Source organism: Ascaphus truei, chromosome 14, assembly GCF_040206685.1.
Source record: "Ascaphus truei isolate aAscTru1 chromosome 14, aAscTru1.hap1, whole genome shotgun sequence".
Taxonomy (NCBI): Eukaryota; Metazoa; Chordata; class Amphibia; order Anura; family Ascaphidae; genus Ascaphus; species Ascaphus truei.
In genome coordinates this window covers 33,668,499-33,689,022 of record NC_134496.1, presented here as the reverse complement: position 1 = coordinate 33,689,022, position 20,524 = coordinate 33,668,499, and the positions used below count along the sequence as shown (strand labels likewise).

General features: G+C 38.0%; 1 protein-coding gene across 1 annotated transcript in view; it reads left to right on the top strand.

Annotated features, from left to right (window-relative positions):
* PLSCR5 (phospholipid scramblase family member 5) overlaps positions 1-13,396 on the top strand; it is a 38,312-nt gene extending 24,916 nt beyond the window's left edge. The window contains exons 4-9 of the mRNA XM_075569415.1: positions 852-1,024; positions 2,139-2,181; positions 3,828-4,048; positions 5,609-5,770; positions 10,441-10,602; positions 13,358-13,396. Of these exons, the coding sequence (XP_075425530.1) occupies positions 852-1,024; positions 2,139-2,181; positions 3,828-4,048; positions 5,609-5,770; positions 10,441-10,602; positions 13,358-13,396 (800 nt within the window). The remainder of the gene's footprint in view (positions 1-851; positions 1,025-2,138; positions 2,182-3,827; positions 4,049-5,608; positions 5,771-10,440; positions 10,603-13,357) is intronic.
* Positions 13,397-20,524: the final 7,128 nt, after the last annotated feature.

The following is a 20,524-nucleotide window of genomic DNA, read 5'->3' as shown; positions in this document are numbered from 1 at the left end:
TGGTTCATTGTACAACATTTGTGTATATAACATAGTACAGTATTCGTTAAAAAGTGTTCAAGACCTGCGTTTCCTAAATATGACATGTAAATGACTCGAAATAATTGGTATTAAATGTAAATTATCTCCAGCTCAAGGTAAATAACAAAACTATTACCATAAACAAGAATGGTAAAAACACGTTTTTAGATGTCTGTATACTATTTCAGGCTATGACATTTGTACCAAAATAGAAATCACCTATGCCCCCCCTGACCTGATGTTCAACATTTCAACACAATATACAATACAGTACATAATAAATCATTTTAAATACTAAATATCAAACATGTAATTTGTCTACAAGGGGAGAGGGAGATACCACTCTGATGGAGAACTGGAAGTATCACAGAAATGTCTATGTGCTTATCTAATATTCTAAAATTAAGTGTACACCATTTACTTATCTAGATGTATTTTTAATCTCATGTAACAGCTTTATTCATTTTAATAAATAACATCTCATGTAACACAAAGGAATAGAGTCGAGACACTGTATTCTATGAAATAGAGTTGCGCTTAGCACATAAATAATTTACAACTAACTTATACATATTTAAATAGGAACTAAAAAGGTTTTTTTGGAAACGGTTTCAGGCTGGTCTGGCACAAAACAGCGAAAGGAAATAGTGGCAGCAAAAACTGATATGAAGAAGTACATTTCGAATATGTGGTTAGGTTCCATACAGTCCAGAGGCCCAGATCCACAGAGGTTCCGGTATTGACATAACGAGACATTAACCTAACGCAATCAAGGCAACATTATATTCTTATTGTTACCTACACTGTATGATTTGTTGTTGTTTATTTAGATATCCAAGGTCAATCAGATAAAAATCTTCAGGATTATCTACCTGGTACACCCCACCCACTGGATCACACAGAGCATGAAGAGTCTTCAACACAATTGAAGTCAGCTCCTTCTCAAACAACACCTCCCCATCCCTCTTACTTATTCCCACCTGGGTTGGAACATTTGAGCAAGGTTATTTTCATATTTCAAGATGTTGTTATTATTTTTGTATTGTACTTTAAGCAATTCAGATTTCTGGAGACAATAGTATACAACAACATTTGCATGGTCACTGGTTTCCGTGTAGGTCTTTGACAGGTCTCTATATTTCTCAAGCTGCAGAGCTTGTGGATCTACATGCAATATACCAAATGAAATATGACCCACCGTTTTTCATCATACATTATACTGTACATTTACATTATATAGTAAAGCGGAGGATCAAGAGTGCAAATACTTCCAGAATTATGTGAAAAAGCATATAGTGCAATTTTGTTTAAACAAGATTAATATTAAGGTGAAAGTTCGTAGTTATCTCACTCACAATTCAGAAAATTATAGTAGGCAGTGTGGTTGTTTAGAGTAACCAACTCACAAGGGTTTTCTTCAAATATTGTCAGAGGGCGTCCCTCAGGAACAGGATGGAAGGGATGGGCAAATTCCCATATGTGGAAAACAGAGAGGACACACAGATAGTATAGACTGCTTTATATTCATGCAAAAATAAAAGGTAATACACTTACAAAAGTGCTATAAATACAGGCAATTGGACCACCCTGGGACACACTGTGGTAGAGGACTGCAACACTCTTTCCTGATGATACACCAGTGGTGGCCGTCCACCAAAACAAATTCGCCCAGAATCCTCAGAGTAGTTCACCACACACCACACACCTTGGGGGGTCTCCAAATGGTCTGCACGCTCACCCATTTGGAGACCCCAAAGGTGTGTGGTGAACTACTCTGAGGATCCTGGGCCAATTTATTTTGGCTTTCCCCTTCCTGGATCTGGACATCTGCCGCTGTGGACGGCCACCACAGGTGTATCATCAGGAAGGAGTGTTGCAGTCCTCTACCACGGTCTGACCCAGGGTGGTCCAAAGAAGAAGACTGGCAGAAGACTGCTTAGTAAATATGGCCCGAATTGTATAACACAAATAAATTGAGTTCCTTTTTTTATGGTATCTTTCTAATGTATCTTGCATGGTTTCTGTTAACAAACCCTGGTTACCACTTACGGCAAATTACTATTACTGTATATGACTAAAATAAAAATGCACTCAATGTAATTGTCATTTAAACGCAGATACAGCAGATCGTTATTCACCAGCAGGTGGAGCTCTTGGGAGGTAAGTAGAAAAATAGTATTATATAAACCAGTGGAAAAAGTGGCCTAAAAACTGTGGCACTTACTACACTAAGAAGGCAGCAAGAAGGGAGTGGATTTATAACAGAGCTGACTGCGGGGATCACTGCTAACAGACACGTCTGTCTTTGTACGTACTGTACTACTCTGCTGAATTAAGAACAAATTTACATTTGTTAAATATTGAGGGAAAGGTTTTTGGACTGTATTTTAGAAAAATGTATACCTTACAGTATTTACAGTATAACAACAAAAAACCCTATTCCACGGGTGGCTAATCCAGTCAACAACAGCCACCGACAGGCCAGGTATTAGGGATATCACTGCTTCAGCACAGGTGACTCAGAAAGACTGAGCCACCTGTGCTGAACAGGGTTAGCCTTAAAACCGGACCTGTTGGTGGCCCTTGAGGACTGGAGTTGGCCACCCCTGCTCTAGTACCATCACACTTCTATTACTGATAAAAACGTAGGACCGTATTCAAAGGATGTTATTCTTTGGACCACCCTAACTCACGTTCAAATGAATGGGACGTAAGACTTCCTACCATTTAGTACCTTTTACTGAATATGGGCCTTAGAGTTTAGCTACATTAATAACGTATATGTAATCATTTTTTGCAACACATTGCAGGTTCATTTGGCAGTGATGGGACTAAACCTTAATTAGTTTAGGATAGTGCAGATTATTAAATATTTATATCAAATATTTATGCTTTGTTGCCATTACTCTGGTGAATTTATAGGACGTGCGCACAATAGAACCCTTTAATGCAGAACAATGTGTTGTCATATCAGTGCTGCAGGTCAGACACAACCGTGAGACATGTCTACGAACCCGTGTACTTTGATTTATTTAGTTATGTCATTCATACTGTGTGAAGATTGTATTATCTAAGCTTTATTTACAGGAAACCCACTACCAATTACCTACCACAGAGTTCTCAAAAGAATACAAAAAAAATGTTAATGTACATGATAAATGTGTGATTTAACAAAAGGCCATTTTGGCTTAAATTCAATTAAGACTTTTGCCTTACTACGAGACAATTTATTAAGCAACATGACTGAGGGCCCCCACAGGAGTAGGTGCCCAGCTGGCAACTGGCTTCATGCAGATAATCTTGCCTAAGGCTACATAAACTTTGATGCCTTTTTTTGCAACAACTAGGATATTTTAATGGTATGCCCTGTGTAAAAAACATGAAGGGAGCAATGCAGGTATTGGGAAGGTGTGGTAAAGAAAACTGTTCAAGCCTGATCGATCACTGTGGGAGGCATATTTTGTATTTTATATCATGTTCACTGATGGATTCTGGATGATAAGAACTGTGAAAGATCCCTCCGGCTTTTTAAACGCACAGTTCATCGCTCACTTTGCTGTTTGGTTTAGCTACTCATACAGAATTTAAATATTGCTTAAGGAATTTAACCAGTAGCTCAGTGTTAAATTATACAATGATTGAAAAACAGCATGTTATAGACCATGGACTAAAACAATTACAGCTTTCACAATGACTCGTTATTTTGCATGCATTAATTGAATATTGCAGTGTTTTAATAAAAAAAAACAGATAATTAAAAACATGTTAAGTTACGCGTTTTTTTTAATTGGGGTCTGTTTGTCTAGTTTTTTTTGGCACCGAGAAGAGCAACAAGTATGAAATAAAGGACAACCTGGGACAAAGACTTTATTTCGCCATGGAGGAAAATATCTACCTTAATAGAAACGTCTGCGGGCCACTGCGGCCCTTTACCATCCGGATTTCTAATAATAAAGGCCAAGAAGTAATCACTGTTATTAGGCCCTTGAGGTGCATTAGTTGCTGTTTTCCGTGCTACTTGCAAGAGGTTAGTCAGTTTGTGTTAATCACTAGTATATTATCATCGCTGAGAGAAGCACTATTCAGTATATTTATACACCTCAAATAGAGCCACATATAGTGCATGTGGAGAGTCCTGTGCCTGTGAAAATACCTGAGAAACCAGGAAAATAAGGTCATGTAGAATGCAAATAATCTTAAATTAGATATGCAAATAGGCTTATTTCCCAGGTACCTCTTGCTCTCAAACAGGCTTCTCGCTTAACATCTTGGAAATGTCACTGGGAGTTGGTGAAAATACAGCCTCTATGACTAATTTCGGGAAATGATTAGCCCTGTGAGGCTTGGCAACATTTAAAATAAAAATATCAAACACAGTTGTGATACTTTCACATACACCAACGGTTGTTATTATTAGGGAGAGGGAGTGGCTCAGTGAGTAAAGCTGCTGACACGCACTGAGAGTTTGAAGCAGGGGAGCCTGGTTCAATTCCTGGTGTCGACTCCTTGTGACCTTGGGCAAGTCACTTTATCTCCCTGTGCCTCAGGCACCAAAAACATAGATTGTAAGCTCCACGGATCAGGGACATGTGCCTGCAAAATGTCTCTGTAAAGCGCTACGTAAACTAGCAGCGCTATACAAGAGCATGCTATTATTATTATCAAGATATAGGGCCTTATGCTATATACACCGAAGGGGCTGACGAGACCATTTTGTATCTGCAAATCCCATAGACCTCAATGGGGACTTCCATGCGAAAACAGCTTGGACGAACACTTCAGTATAGATTTACCCCCATAGGCAGGAAAAAATACTATAATGCGCATTTACAGTATGCTCTGAAGCTGGATGATAGACTCCTGGTAAAGACGAGTGAGTACATTAAAGGGTTATTGAAGGAATATTAGACACATGGAAAATGCCCCCAAACACATGTGGTGAGGAAAATATCAAAGATGCTTAAGGTTTGGCAGAAGAAAACCAAGGACCCAAGAAAAGCCTTAGATAAAGTAGGGTTGATGCTTTAATAATAGGTATGTAAACTGAGAAGGAGATAAATTTTATTAATATGGTGTTTGTTGTGAATTGGGAATTTGTACCCCGATATACAGTATTTTATCCCATTTACATTGCTGCAGAACAGTTGCAACAGCAAATTACTTTATATTAAAAGGGCAGTGAAAGAATGAATGTGGTGCGCTTTATTGCAACCCTAAATGACACCGCAGTCACTGCAACATTAGGAAAAAACGATTCATTTATGTATTTATAGATTCCCCACCTTGATTCAGATGCAGTTTTTATTAATGCATTTATGTGCACAATTTAAAAAATAAACCCACAGCTGTGACTTAGTTTTGACACATACGAACCTAAGAAACAACAAATTCTCACTTCATTTTATAATAGTCATATCTCTGAGCATACAGGCTGCTGAATAAATTGCTGTGAAAACCTGTCCAAGGTGTCAATATTACTCTGCGCTTCTAATCTGTACGATATCTTTTTAGTCGCAGTTCGCCATTGGAAGGTCAATGCGATATCCTTGAAATGTCATCAAACCTAATGTAACTCTTGTCTTGCCAGCTGGAAGTGCAAGCTCCTCCCGGTACAACCGTTGGCTTCATTGTCCAGAAATGGGACCCTCTTCTGCCAAAGTTCACCATTCAGAATGAGAGGAAAGAAGACGTGTTGGAAATCGTTGGTCCATATCTAACATGCAGCTGTTTTGGAGATGTTGACTTTGAGGTATGATTCATGAAACCATCATTCCTGTTTCACATTTTCAATTACAGTTGTTTTTATCAATTTACTACCAGAAAGTTTTGGGGCAGATTTTATCTTCATATGCTTCTTGGGCAACTAAATGTCTCGTTTTGCACTGACACGCTGGTCATTTTTGTTACCATAAGCATATGTGGCTTATCTCAACCTCAACATTCTACATTCAGTGTAGTATGTTTTAAGTCAGGGCTCAGGGGTGCTCAACTCCAGTCCTACAGCTCCCCCAGCAGGTCAGGTTTTCAAGATATCCTTGCTTCAGCACAAGTGGCTCACTCAGTCCCTGCTTCAACACAGGTGGCTCAATCAGATCTATTGATATGCAAAAGAGTCGTTCCCTCTAACAGCGCAGATCCACAGAGCTCCGTTATAGTGACCGCAGGGATTTAACGTTATGTTAGCTAGGTCAGAGCTAAAGGTGATGTTACTCACATCGAGACCCTAAAATAGGTATGTTTCAGGATCTGCATAAGTGTAAGACCACAGTTAGGTATGATTTAACTATCCTAGAGTTATTTACAGGGCTCTTTTCTTCTCCTGTAGTCTCTTTTTTATTTTATTTATACTTTAATGAAACACATATTCAGGGTCTGGATATATATATATATTATGACTCCTATGATTTAAAAAAATAAAATAAAAACAGAGTGCTTAGTACTGTATGTTGAAAATGCAATGCATTGCTACAGTTTGTATCTTATGAAAACCCTGTTTCAATGTAGTGCACTCTAACATATATTTCTTCTTTTTAACTCCTACATTTATTTGTACCCTTTGATAACTATGAGAGTGCAGTGTCCTGGGCAATGGAGTCATAAGTCCACATACTTGTTGGTTTACTAGACGCTTGCTAGTTTGGTGCCTCAAGAAGTTATCCTCAACAATGTAAGTTAAAGCTAGCACTAACTGCGTGAGACCTTGTGCAAATAATTATTTCCTTATGAAGAAAAATTATATTCACTGCTAATGGTGATTAAATCATTTGACAAGAAGGTTCAGAAATGCATAGGTGCTATTTGATCAGGAGAGATGGTGTATTAGCGAGATGATTCAGAGATGCATATTATATATAAGAATATATCACACATGGTGACACGTTGCAAACAGAAGAAGTGACAAGTCAAACTCTGTTATGTCAATGACATCTGAAAATAGTATTTATTCTGTTTTTAATTTGACCTATCATTTTAGTCTGTATTTCATTTAAGCCATCATGTTTGTTATAGGCAGCAGAAGCAACGTAGATAATCTGCAGGCTGGAGTGATTGATATAACCTTTCATATGTTTATTTCCTGTTAATTATATTTTTGGTAAAGGTGACTGAAATGTCAGAGGAATAATCATATTTCCAAACTCTCTCTGTCGCTACAAGTTAACCTTTCTGTCATATCTCTGTTAATACCCACTTTCAAAGGCAGTCAAATGTTTTATTATGAACAGTAAAGTTTAATGGCCCCTCTAGATTTCTGGTAAAGACTTTACATATTGTAGTGAGAAAATTAGTATTGTTTTTTGTAACTGTTAACTTTTATTCTTTCATTTGGATACTGAGGCATCAAAGGGTATATACAATACTGTACCATATACAGTAAGACTATAATCCAAAACAACCTTGACACACAACACTGAATGTATATAGTCCCATGTCAACATGAAATTGCGAAATGAATACAATGATCCCATAACTTTTAATATTAGATAAAAAAAAATGTCTTCATTACATTTGACATGGCAAAAAATGTGGGTAAAATGCTCATTTCTGTCTTTACCACATTTGCTAACGTGGCTGTTCCTCTAATTGCCCAAGATCTGCTCAAATGGGTCTTTGTTTCTGAAATTCTTTCTGAAACCACGGAGGCCAGCATGCAATACTGGGGCAGTGAAGTAAATCTAAGAATAAAAACAGCCTACAAGGCAAAGACATCTGCTTTGAAGTTTTTACTAAAAAACATATTAACTATTCTCTTTCTCTCGTTTTGCGTTGTGATGAACTCTGTGCTACCAGAAAATATTTTATTTAGTTACTTTCATAGAAGTGCTGCAAAGTGTATTTTGAAAGAGTGAAATAATTGTGCCAGGGTTTGTTTTGTTTTTTTTGCTGTTTAACGGTTTAACCGTTTACAAAAGTAAGATAAATCAGTTTTTGTATTCGGTTTTCTCAATTTGCACAATAAAAAAAATATCTTAATTTACAATAATGGCAAATAAGTAGATTTTTTTTGTTATAAACGCTTTCATTTGTTTATTGCTTTTTGTGAAGAAATTCTATTAAACAAAGACAATCTGCTAATTACGGAAGAAGGTACTAATTAAAAGGAACACATTGGCCCATATTTACTAAGCAAAAAGACACAGTCTTGGACTGAAAGAGACATTACAGTCTATTTGGTTCTGCTCCTGAGTCTACCAAAATGTCATCCCCTTTCTTGAGCACCAAATAGATTTCATGGCTGAACGTATGATTATCTCAAGGTCGAACTTTCACAAATTGGTCCAAAAAAGTTTGGTTCGCCTACCTTTAAAAAAACCTGCGACCATGCAGTTTCCCCACTAGAGTTTACTTCAACGAACTTTATCAAATTCCTCCAGAACCTGAAATATGAGTACAAAGAGAGAGAGTAAGCTCCTCACAGGTTTGCGGAGACATATAGAAGTGTGGGTGGAAATGTCCATGCCTATCTTTTACACTTTCGTCCATCTCTACTGACTGCTACTCATGTTCTATTTCCTATCTGTAGGACATCTCTCCTCCAGCCCCTGCCTAAATGTCCAAGCTTTTCCACATTTTAAAGCGGGAGCATTGTTTTCTATAATCTGAACACTCTACCTTTACAACTTCAAGGTCCCCATGAACCACCATCCCCTCTTGTCTGCTGCTGACACTTCTGTATCTGTTCCTACTCACACATTTCAAAATAAAATTCTGCTCATTATACAATTCTGCAATTGCTAACCATGAAGGTCCACTGCATTACTGCTTTATACTGAGACTCAACTAATATGCCTGACTACCTGAAAACCACTACTCCATAAACTTGAAAAAGTTACTTGTATACACTGCTACCAACATACAGTATATATTTTTAGTATATCACAAAGGACAAACAGCACCACCTACCTACATAAAAAACTAGATCTATCTAAAAGGTATAGAAATGGTGTGCAGGAAGAGAGGAATCCTCACCAATTCCAATACAAAAATCGAGTGAACCAAAATAGTGTCTACCATGCACTCAAACTAGATACAAATAGTCCAAAGTAATATTTTTACTAATAAGGACAAAAATAATCAAATAACACAAAAGCAGAACTTTCCTTTTAGAAGAAAAAGTCTAACAGAGTTCCATCTGGAGCATCAAGACAGAATGAGTACTTATTCATGAGATGATTCGCAGACACTTCCAGTCCTAGTGAAAATGATGCTGGCGTCGTGTGTCCCCGTTTTTTCGTCTTTTTTCCCTTTTTAATTTTTTGTTATACTATGTTAGGTTATTCTGGTTTTGTGTTATTTGATTATTCTTGTCCTTCTTAGTAAAAATATTACTTTGAACCAACTGTTTGTATCTTGTTTGAGTGCGGGGTAGACTATTTTGGTTCACTATTCTATATACTGTATTTTTGTTTAGTATTATGTTTACAGCAACCCCTGTTCACAAGGTCATTACATGCACCAAAGCAGATGGGTCTATTCATGCCTACTTTACTTATACTGTAGCAGCCTCAAGCTGTGGTTTTACACCTTGGCAGCAATTGACCTTAACGTTAATGTTTCTTTTACTTTCAAACACTATGTTTCTAGTTAATTGAAGAGCGTTGATTCCATTTCTATAGGTACTTCCTAACACTGAAATATATTCAATCTGTCCAATAGTTAATATCCTAAACTCCTACAGTATGTCAATGATACATATACAATAGTGATGTCATGTAGCTACTTTCTTCCCGATAAAGCATTGCATCATCTCAGTGCAATTTAATGGAAACATTTTCCTCTATAATGTATTTATTAGTACTCTTAATAATACCCCATGTTTCAAACCTCTCTACATAAAGCAGTGTGAAGCAAATACCATTTAGGAACCATTTGAAATACAAACTTGGAAAGGTACGTGTATTAATGTCCCATGTGAAACAGTGAGGTGTGAAATTCAACAGTGTTTACAAGTCTAGAAAAATATTGATTAAAACATATTTTTATGCCATTCTCATTTCTTAATTACGGCTTAATCAAGCGCCTCTTACCTAGAAAGATCTCCGTTTACTCTGAAATAGGACTTTGCTCCTAACATAGACTTTGTAGCCTCCATTTGATGAGATTACGACTTGTTTATTATATTAATAAAACAAATATTTATTTTTATATATATATATATATATATATATATATATATAATCAAAAATGAATAGACAATACCGTTCTGTGGCTAACGAAATGCTTTTATTTGTGCGAGCTTTCGATATACACTGATCTCTTCCTCCGGCGGTGTTACAATGGATAAAGCAAGAGAGGTTTTTAACAATGCATCCTGGATTGTATCTGTGACTGAAGCCTATCCCTCACCCCTGTGCAGTATGCGGTTTATGACTTAAGGTGTATATACAGTATATATATTTTCTTTCTTTCCATATTCTGTAGGTGAAAACTCTTAATGAAAAGTCAACCATCGGGAAGATTTCCAAGTACTGGTCTGGATTTGTGAATGATGTTTTCACCAATGCTGATAACTTTGGGATTGAGTTTCCAGTAGATCTTGATGTTAAAATGAAAGCTGCTATGATTGGCACTTGTTTTCTCATAGTAAGTACAGGAAATGTTTTACGGTTGTACATACACTGCTATTAATATATTATTGTATGGCCATAAGGGGTACATTCTCACTTATTGTTATTTATTTTTGTACCAGCCTCCCACCTCTAATTAAATCCCCTGCAGGTTTCTAACATTTGAAATATTCACGTAGAATGATAAAAAAATTTAAATCACCACCGTTTTTGTTTTCCAAAAAGTTTGGAAATGCTCCTACATTTTTCTTTTAGGCGTAGTTCTGTTTGATCCCCTAACCAAAGCAATACATGATAATTTCCAAGATATTTGTTAATGTTCTTTTTACAATTAGTTTCTTTTCACGGAGCGAATAAATATTGAATTATTAATCAATTGTTACCAAATGTTGCACACTGCTTGCACTTTATTGAAACTAAGATGGAATTTTCTTCTTTTTTTTTTTTTTTTAACTTTTTACTGATTAAAAGACCTCTCAGTTAAACATAATAATACATTCCAGGCACAATGTCTATGAATAGTCAAAATAAATATTAGAAACCTGCAGAAATAAGGTACAGGTAACTTTCAATGTACACTCACATTAGTTTCGCATACTTATATACAATATAGTAATCTGTGATTTTCTCGAACAAAATTGTTCAAAATTCGCCATTTCGCTTTTTTTTTTTTAAGAAATAGAAACCCTGTGACTTTTAAAAAAAGTTTGTTTTTTTAACTTTTAATCAAATTTCCAAAGCGAAATTAAATAAAAATTAATCGAACATGGAATGATCATTGCCTTCTAGTGTTTAAGCAAACTTGTTGAAAACTTTTGGATCGCAACAATCTTTTTTGCCATACTCAAAATTGGGACATTTGCAAAGAGCTATATGACTCAGATGCACGAAGCTCCGTTAAATCAAGGACATCAACATGATGTTACCTAAATAGGTAGTGGACAGTAATTTCCGTGAATTTAAAGGGTATCCACTAACCTAATTATATGCAAAAAGAATGGCCATTACTTATCTAATAAGAATAGGCTTAACACCATGTTATGCCTGTAAGAGAGCGACCTAATTTTGAGTCCAAGGCATTATATATATATATATATATATATATATATATATATATATATATATATATATATATATATATATATATATTTTTTTTTTATATATATATATATCCCCTCCCTCCAAATAAAATATGGAGAAACACCTGTGCTAAAAAAAAGTAGCACCCCTTAGATATGCTAATGAGTTTGTGTTCATTCTCATTCTCTCTTGTTCTCTCTCTCATTCTCTCTCATTCTCGTTCTCTCATTCTCTCTCTCTCGTTCTCTCTCTCGCTCGTTCTCTTGTTCTCTCTGTCTCATTTTCTCTCTCACTCGTTCTCTCTCTCTCCTGTTCTCTCATTCTCTCATGTTCTCTCTCTCTCGTTCCTTCTCTCTCTCTCGTTCCTTCTCTCTCTCGTTCCTTCTCTCTCTCTCGTTCCTTCTCTCTCTCGTTCCTTCTCTCACTCGTTCTCTCTTGTTCTCTCTCTCTGTGTCTGAACGGAGCTAATGTGACACCCTTAGGTGACTCTGGATACTTAAAAAGTTACAGTATGTGCATGTCCTATCTGCTCCACAAAAGACCCAAACAAAACATTGAGGCAAATGCCCAGCCCACCAGATCTAAACCAAAACCATAAAAGCAACACCAGATTAGCAGCCCTGATCTGTCTCCCTCCTCCCTTCAAGTTACTCTTCATCATTTTCCAACCAGTCAGCCCCGCAAACTACAATCCTTATTTTGTTACCAGATTCCACTTTTCAATTTAATTTCCTTATGTAATTTGTGTGGTGTTATCCACTAAAAATGCGTATTTTATGTGAGCAGCCTTAGCAGAGTACTTAACATTGTAGTATCATCCAACCTAAAAATCTGTACGTTTTTCAATGATTGTTTACAAAGAGTCCATAATTATATTTAAGGGCTTATGTTACAGATGTAGCAGCCGTTATTCGAACACTTCACGCGTTGTATACCTCGTAATACCCATGTCATGGCGCATGATTACTTCCAACCTTACCGCCTTAAGACGCGAGTGCCGTCGAGTGCAGAAAATGGCATTTTAGTGTTCTGGTTTTTAAACACCTGAAATTGACAGAGTAGCACAGTATTGTACACATTACAATTCATTCATTTCATTGCACACAAAGAAACAGAATCCATGAAATTCAAACAAAGCAACCGCAAGAAACACGGGTGCCTGGGGCGATTGGCCGCGTTAATGCCACGTGGAATACAGCAGCGCACACGAACACGGCTCCGTGATTTGTTCGAATAACGGCCGCTGCATCTGTATGACAGTGGTCCCAACTCAAGTTCTCAAGAACCGCCAACAGGTCATGTTTTAAGGATATTCCTGCATCAGCACAGATGATTTAGTCAAAATGACTGAGCCCCCTGTGCTCAAGCAGGGATATCCTTAAAACCTGACCTGTTGGGGGTTCTTGAGGACTGGAGTTGAGAACAACTGTGTTATTGGATATTTGTGGATATAGAAATATTTGAACATATCTCTTCATTTTTTGTCCACAAGATAAAGCTCTTCAAGTTATTATAAAAAATGTATTGCTTTCTTGCTTGCAAAACCGTAACCATGATGTGGGTGGAAATGGGTGGACATAAGCATGTAATACTATTTTGTTTACAATGGTTAACAAATTGTATTTGTGATTGTCCTTACAATAAAACTATTTTAACTATTTAGTAAAAGCACAATTTCTATTTATTTGCAGGATTTAATGTATTTTGAGCAATTTTTGGATGGAATTTGATCCCACTAAACTGATTCTGTTCAATTATATAAGAACCAGGAAAAAAGACGGTCAAAGTTCCAACTTGCATAAAGAAGAAAACGAAAAAAATAATTTTTTTTCCAATTTACTAACTTTTCATGTCCCCAATATTGTCTATACTCAAACTAAAGGCATCATTTGGTCCTCCCGACCTTAGAAATAGAGCAGTCATAGAAATCAGTAGCATAACTACCATGTGCGGGGGAGAGGCCCAAGAGCACAGGGGGGCCCTGCAGGCTGGGACTGGAAGTTGGGCCTGGCAGCGCAAAGGCGACTCCTGGTTCGACCAGCAACCCACTTCCAACTTCCAGCACCGGGCTCAAGGTTTTGTGCCAGCTTCTGCTGCTGCCTCTGCTTGTTACGAGGGCGTCGCTGCACAGCCAATTCTTCCCCTGCCTGTTTTCCCGACCCTCACATGGCTGAGCACTCAGCAGCTCCCACACTGGTGGGCTCCGAGCAGCCCTATCCCTCCTCAAGGTGTGTCTAGGGGAGGAGGAGGGGGGGTATTGTGTGAATGTAGTGGATGGGAAGTGTGTGTGTATAGAGGGCGAGGGAAGTGTGTGTTTAGTGGGGAATTATGTGTGTATAGGGGCAGAATTGTGCGTGCGTGTGTGTGTATAGGGGGGAATTGTGTGTGTGTTGGGAAGAATTGTGTGTGGAGGGGGGGGACGTTGGTCTGGGGGGAAGTGTGTGTGTGTGTGTGTGTGTGTGTGTGTGTGTGTGTGTGTGTGTGTGTGTGTGTGTGTGTGTGTGTGTGTGTGTGTGTGTGTGTGTGTGTGTGTGTGTGTGTAGAACTGTGTGTTTGTGAGGGGGGCGGATTGTGTGTGGGAGAGGGATTGTATGGGGGGAATTGAGTGTGTGTGTGGTGGGGTGAAAATTGTGAGTGTCTGTGAGTTGGGGGTGAAAATTGTGTGCATGTGGGGAATTGTCTGTGTAGTAGGGAATTGAGTGTGTGTATGGGGGAAGGGAATTGAGAGTGTGTGGGGGGACGGATCGTGTATATGTGTGTGTGGGGGGGGGGAATTGAAAGAGGAGTAGGGCTGTGTGAGGGAGAGAGGGGGGAGAGTGAGTGAGAGAGCTGGGGAGAGAGGGAGAAAGAGTAAGAAAGGGTGTGAGGCACTGGGGGAGAGGGACATTAAAAGGGGGGAGTATGAGGATGAAGAGGACTGTGTGGGGGGGTTGAGCAAGGTGTGTGAGAGGGGGGTGCTGACAAAGCTGCTCACACGGGGAACCCGGTGGAAACTACATTTGTTTCGTATTTTTGTTTAGGGGGCTGTAATAAAAATGGCAGGGGATATTGAGTATTTTAATAAATCTGGTACTTCAGAGGTTAACGTTGGTTCCAAATTGTGTGAAAGATACAACAATTGTTTTTATGGCCTGTCTCGGCAGCTCTGGGTTGTGTAGGACTGATAGAATCTAGAGAAAAGGGCATCTGCTTTGCCAGGGATGGGATTAAATTATGGCCCTTCTGGCACTAAAATCAACACCACACTTAAAGGATCAGAGGGCGAGGCTAAGAAGGTATTCCACGAAAGAGTACATTTATTAAAAATGAGGATATCATGGGATGACATCTATTTTGAAGAATAACAGATAGATATTCGTAACAGTTGCAATAAGACGGATGCAATAAAACCAAACCCTTCACGTTTAGGAGGTGGCAATAGACAGATATCCATTTGTCACTCAAATTTAGGAGCAAGCCGGTGAAAATTAATAGTTACATTCAACAAACTTCCCTGCACCTATCGATATGGCTCACCTGTGTCTAAGTATTATTGCCACAAAGTTATGAGGCTTTTTATTTATTCAGACCATATTTAAATGCTGCAAGACAATATTTTTTTCTTTCAAGTCGTATATGTTAGCAAATTAGCTGATTTGCGACAGGTGTGGATTTTATGTGTGTTTCAATGCAAAAGGGGCTGGGTATAAATGTGTGCATGTTTGAATAGAAAATTAGAATTCAACAGAGGTGTGTTTGGGATCAGACACCTGAATTTTCCTCTTTTCTATGCCAGTGACTTCTATGGGAAGAATTTATGGCGTGTGGTAACGTATACGGAATTCTGCTATGTTTATCCTTTTATTGTAAGAAACGTGTCTGCATTTATTGTAACTGTATGTTCTTGTAAAAATCTTTTTTCTGTAATCTAAGCTGTATTTTTTATATTAAAACAAAACTTTAAAAGGTGATACTTTGGGCTCTGATTGAACTGTTGCATGCTGGTTATAGAGTAAAGTACATTTTTCGGACACATTTTGCTACAACAGATTTTTGTGCCTTAAGTGCAACCACCAGTACGTGTATGATAAATATTCAGGTGTTTTCTTCACCCTGGGATGGCTGATGAACTTGGACTTATGTTCCCAACATAGAACCTCTTTGCGGAAGCACAGAGGTATGTCGGGTCTTGAAGGAGGTACTGGTGCTTGAGCAGAGACTTCCAACTGTGCTAGAAGAATCTTATTTTAATGGGGAGATGAAACCAAGATGATGCAGGAAGGGAAAAAAATGGGGTCCTAATCAGTCTCTAAGATCTCTCCAGTAGAGAATAGTCTGGACAAGGCATCAGATTGAGCCTGGACAGAAGGAGATTATAAAATGTAACTGAGTGAAGAACAGAGCCAACCCGGCCTGGTGTGTCCCAAGTCTCCTAGCTCCTTCAATGTATTCCAAAAGATGACACTATTATCTGAGTGCCATATTGATGGCAAGGAGCTCTTGGTTCGAGATGCTGTAATTTCTCTCTGCAGCAGAAACTGTCTAAGAAAATAAGTTGCAGGGGTGTAATCTTTCTTGCAAGTCTTCATGTTGAGAGAGAACAGCTCCCATCCCCATATCAGAGGCATTTATCTCAAGGACAAAAGGCCTGGCTGGATTGGGATGAATAAGGATAGGTGCCGAAGCAAAAGCTGTTTAGAGTTCTGGAAGGGGTCAAAGGCTGGGATCGAGGCAGGTGGCAATGGAGCAAGGTCTGGGTCACAGGTAGTGGTCGAGACACGCGGCAGAGGTGCAAGGTCGAAGTCAAAGATTGGGATCAAGGCAGGGTGAAAATGAACTGGAGCACAGGACTCTGATGGGAACAAACTTAATCCCTGCAGATGCACTTACCAGAACTCCCTCCTACTGTCTCTGTACGTTCTCCCTACCTACCAATTAGACTGTAAGCTCCTCGGAGCAGGGACTCCTCTTCCTTAATGTCTAAAGCACTTATTCCCATGATCTGTTATTTATATTATCTGTTATTTATTGTATTACCACATGTATTACTGCTGTGAAGCGCTATGTACATTAATGGCGCTATATAAATAAAGACATACAATACAATACAATACAAACCATTCTCAGGCACCTTCCTGGAGGAAGTCCTGCCCTTTTATAGGCAGGAAGCCAGCAACCTAGATGGCCACTGTAGCTTCAGTGTGGGCAGAAGTGAGGAAGGATGCCAGGGAACAACATGGTCGTTGGAGCGTCAGTGTGGGCGCTGACAGCACCAAGGCCTCATAAGTACCTTGTGGAGGCAAAAGGTGAGTTGGCTAGTTCAGCCGTGTTTATTAACCCTGGTTGTATATATAAGTCACATGCTCACAAGTGTGCTGTCCATGACAGATGCTATATTGGGACAAATTGAGGGGAGATATTGTTCATTTGAGTGACCATTGCGGAAGTTGAAAAGTGGGCCAGGTAGATAGCTGTGTATTAATCCTGGTCCCATATGCAGGTCACGTGCTCATAGGCGTGCAGTACGTGACAGGGGCACTGTCAAAATGTTTGATGGGGGGGCCAACAAATGTAGTTACATCACTGGTTCTCTTGTATTGGATGGACCTCTTCTTAACTTGATTGTGATTTATTCTGAAATATGTACAGTATGAAACTTTTTCCCAAGAGGCACAAGATGATAATGTACAAGAAACAATAAAAACAAGCTGTGTTGCACTCATAATGCCAGCAAATGTAAAAATCACAGTGAGACACAAATATTTTAACATTTTGTGGAATCATTGACCTTGTGTTTTCTTACACAACGCTAAAGTAACAACACGTACTGTATAGGCTTCAATAATCTTATCAGTTTAGAAACAAGGGCGTAATACACTGGTAATTCCACTAGATGGCCAAAAGTGTAGAAATTCGATTCGCTAATTTGCCCCTCTAATTTTTTGGAAATTTTCATTTTTTTTTTATGCGATTCATTGTTTATTTTTATTTTTTTAAATATGCTCCAATTTTCTGTTTAAAAATAAAAATAAAATGTTGTAATATTCTCCAATTTTTTGGTGCAAATTCTTTAATATTCTCAAATTTCTTACATTCTTTTCCATTTGGGGGGGAATTTTGAAACCTCCAATGAATATGTGAATATTTGAAACTGAACAACCGCAAATACAAATTCACCCATCTCTAGCCATACACAACGTTCAGGTTTCATCACAAGTAATAAAATGCAGCGTATCCAAGGAACTAGTGTCTTCCAGCATAGCACCACTTATTAAATATGGGCCAAAGTGACATCTCACTACCTCCTGCTCTGGGTGAATGTGATGGGTGAGGATAGGTAAAACATTTTGTATGAGTTATACTATTTGTGAAGAGATATCAAGAACATGGTGGAAATAATAAAACAGATTGTGCAAAACAGATCATTTCTTCCCTCTTGTCGTGGGGAGCAGAATGCTGTGTCCTTGCTTTTTTTCACTCCTTTTAAAGTATCATGGATACACTGCATAATGTAATTCTAATGTTTTATCTAGTTTTGTGTTCTATAATTATAAAGGAAAAACAAAAAGCCCTTTGTGCAGTGACTCCATCTAAAACTACCGAGCACATTCACCTCAACAGATCTCCAGAACATCTGGATGAAGACAAAAGATTAGTAAATCTGTGTTAGGCTAAAACATTAGGGAACCTTATATTGCCAATGTTATCTTGCTTCAATTTAGGCAATGTCATGTGATCAATAGATTCTAAAACGGTTACACGTGATACTTAAAGATACTCTAGGTGGCAGTCATACCTTATAATAATAGCATTGAGAAAGTCGTTTCACTTTAACAAGCACTATAGCAGAGCAACCTGACCTGATGAGTACATGATTGAGGAAAGCATACAATACATTTTCTACGGTACTTGTACAATCAGTCTACAAGTAATCAGGAGGTTACCATGATTATTCATTATTAGTACCCCTATGGTGTTCAAAAGCCAACACGTTGTTGACCTTCAATGAACATCATGGAGGTTTTACCCACTGATTGCTCCTAAACAGAAAAAGTGGACTTCTTTTTCTGTCTGAAAGGATCACGTCCATGTCTCTATACAATGCTGATGACATGGCCCCAGTGACAAAATTTATATGGCATTCTGTAACCACATGTATAAAAAAATATATATACATACACTCAAATTAACTGACAAATAATACTTGCATGTCTTGGAACTCTATGAAAGAATCCAATATGTGAGTAGTACTCCGGAGTTATAATAAAGCAGTTAGCAATTTATTTTGTAATGTTTTGGTGCAACACGGTGCTGTGTCGGACCAAAACGGTACATTATATCACACTCTGTAACCACAGACATTTTAACACTGAATGAGTTAATCCCATTACAAGGAAATCTAAAATATTGTTAAACATGGCCCAGATTCAAAAAGAGTGAAATACAGGCATATCCCGCATTAACATACGCAATGGGACCGGAGCATGTATGTAAAGCGAAAATGTACTTAAAGTGAAGCACTACCTTTTCCCCACTTATCGATGCATGTACTGTACTGCAATCGGTTTATACGTGCTTAACTGATGTAAATAACGCATTTGTAACAGGCTCTATAGTCTCCCTGCTTGCACACAGCTTCGGTACAGGTATTGCTGTTCAGGACGTGATGACAGGCGCATGCGTGAGCTGCCGTTTGCCTATTGGGCGATATGTACTTACTCGCGAGTGTACTTAAAGTGAGTGTACTTAAAGCGGGGTATGCCTGTATGTTGCCTCTACAGCAATGAAAACATTAATTAAAAGATACCTTTACTGATGGGAGTTCATTTTTTTGTTCTTCCTATTATTGGTTATGTTAATTTTAATACACATCATCAAAACTACATGATACATAATCGATAATTAAACAGCTAGACAAGAAACAGAAAAATGTCACAGTTTAGAATGAGGGCAATTAGTGGGGTTCTTTGAGCCCTTTCTTTGGGTCCTCGCTGTGTACTACATTTTTTACCTCTTCTGCACCTGCTCACAATTTACATAGGACGAAATTATCAAGGAGAGCCGTCTAATTCATCTATTTTGTAACAGTTTAGAATCCATCATTTTCAACAAGTTCAATTGAAGGAACTTCACAATTTCAATATTACAGTCTTTTAAGACCTCTCAACCCTCACTTTTATAGCTATTAGTACAGATTTTAATAAACAGATATTAATAGATATATACATGCCTACATTACAGTATATCCGGATTTTTTTTCTTCCACGTGGCTTAAATATGATATTTATGGAATGTCGACATGATTTCTAATAGATTGATTTGAAACTGTTTACAAGAAAAAGTGGGAACCGTTTACTTGTGAGCTGAGGCATACAAACCTATGCAGGTTCACTTTTTTTAGCGATTTGAATCAGAATTTTTAAACAACATTCACAAGATTGCTAATAAATGAAATTGAAGAATATAGTTTTTGTTCTGGCTATAATTACAAAATCTCCCAGATATACTGCTGCCTAGCACAGAATGTGCCGAGATTGAAACATAAAACCTTTAGCAACATGTCAAAATTCACAGGATTTATTCACCCCAAACAACTTGCAAATTCAAACAGAAAAAACGAGAACACAGAGCAAAAAGGATTCTAAGCGCAGTAATACTTTCACACAAATATTTATTTCAATATTTGACACAAATATTTATTTCCTGCACTAACACCATGTGAAAGGACAGAACCCCTGTCTAAAAAGACTTCAACAGAAAGCTTATATTGGTCTGAGGAATCCAGAAGGGAGCTGGTTAATTGCAGCTACAGACAATTTATCAGTCTCCATCTGGCTCATCGGACAGGTTGAAAAGCCTCCTGCTTAAACTGCAGGGGA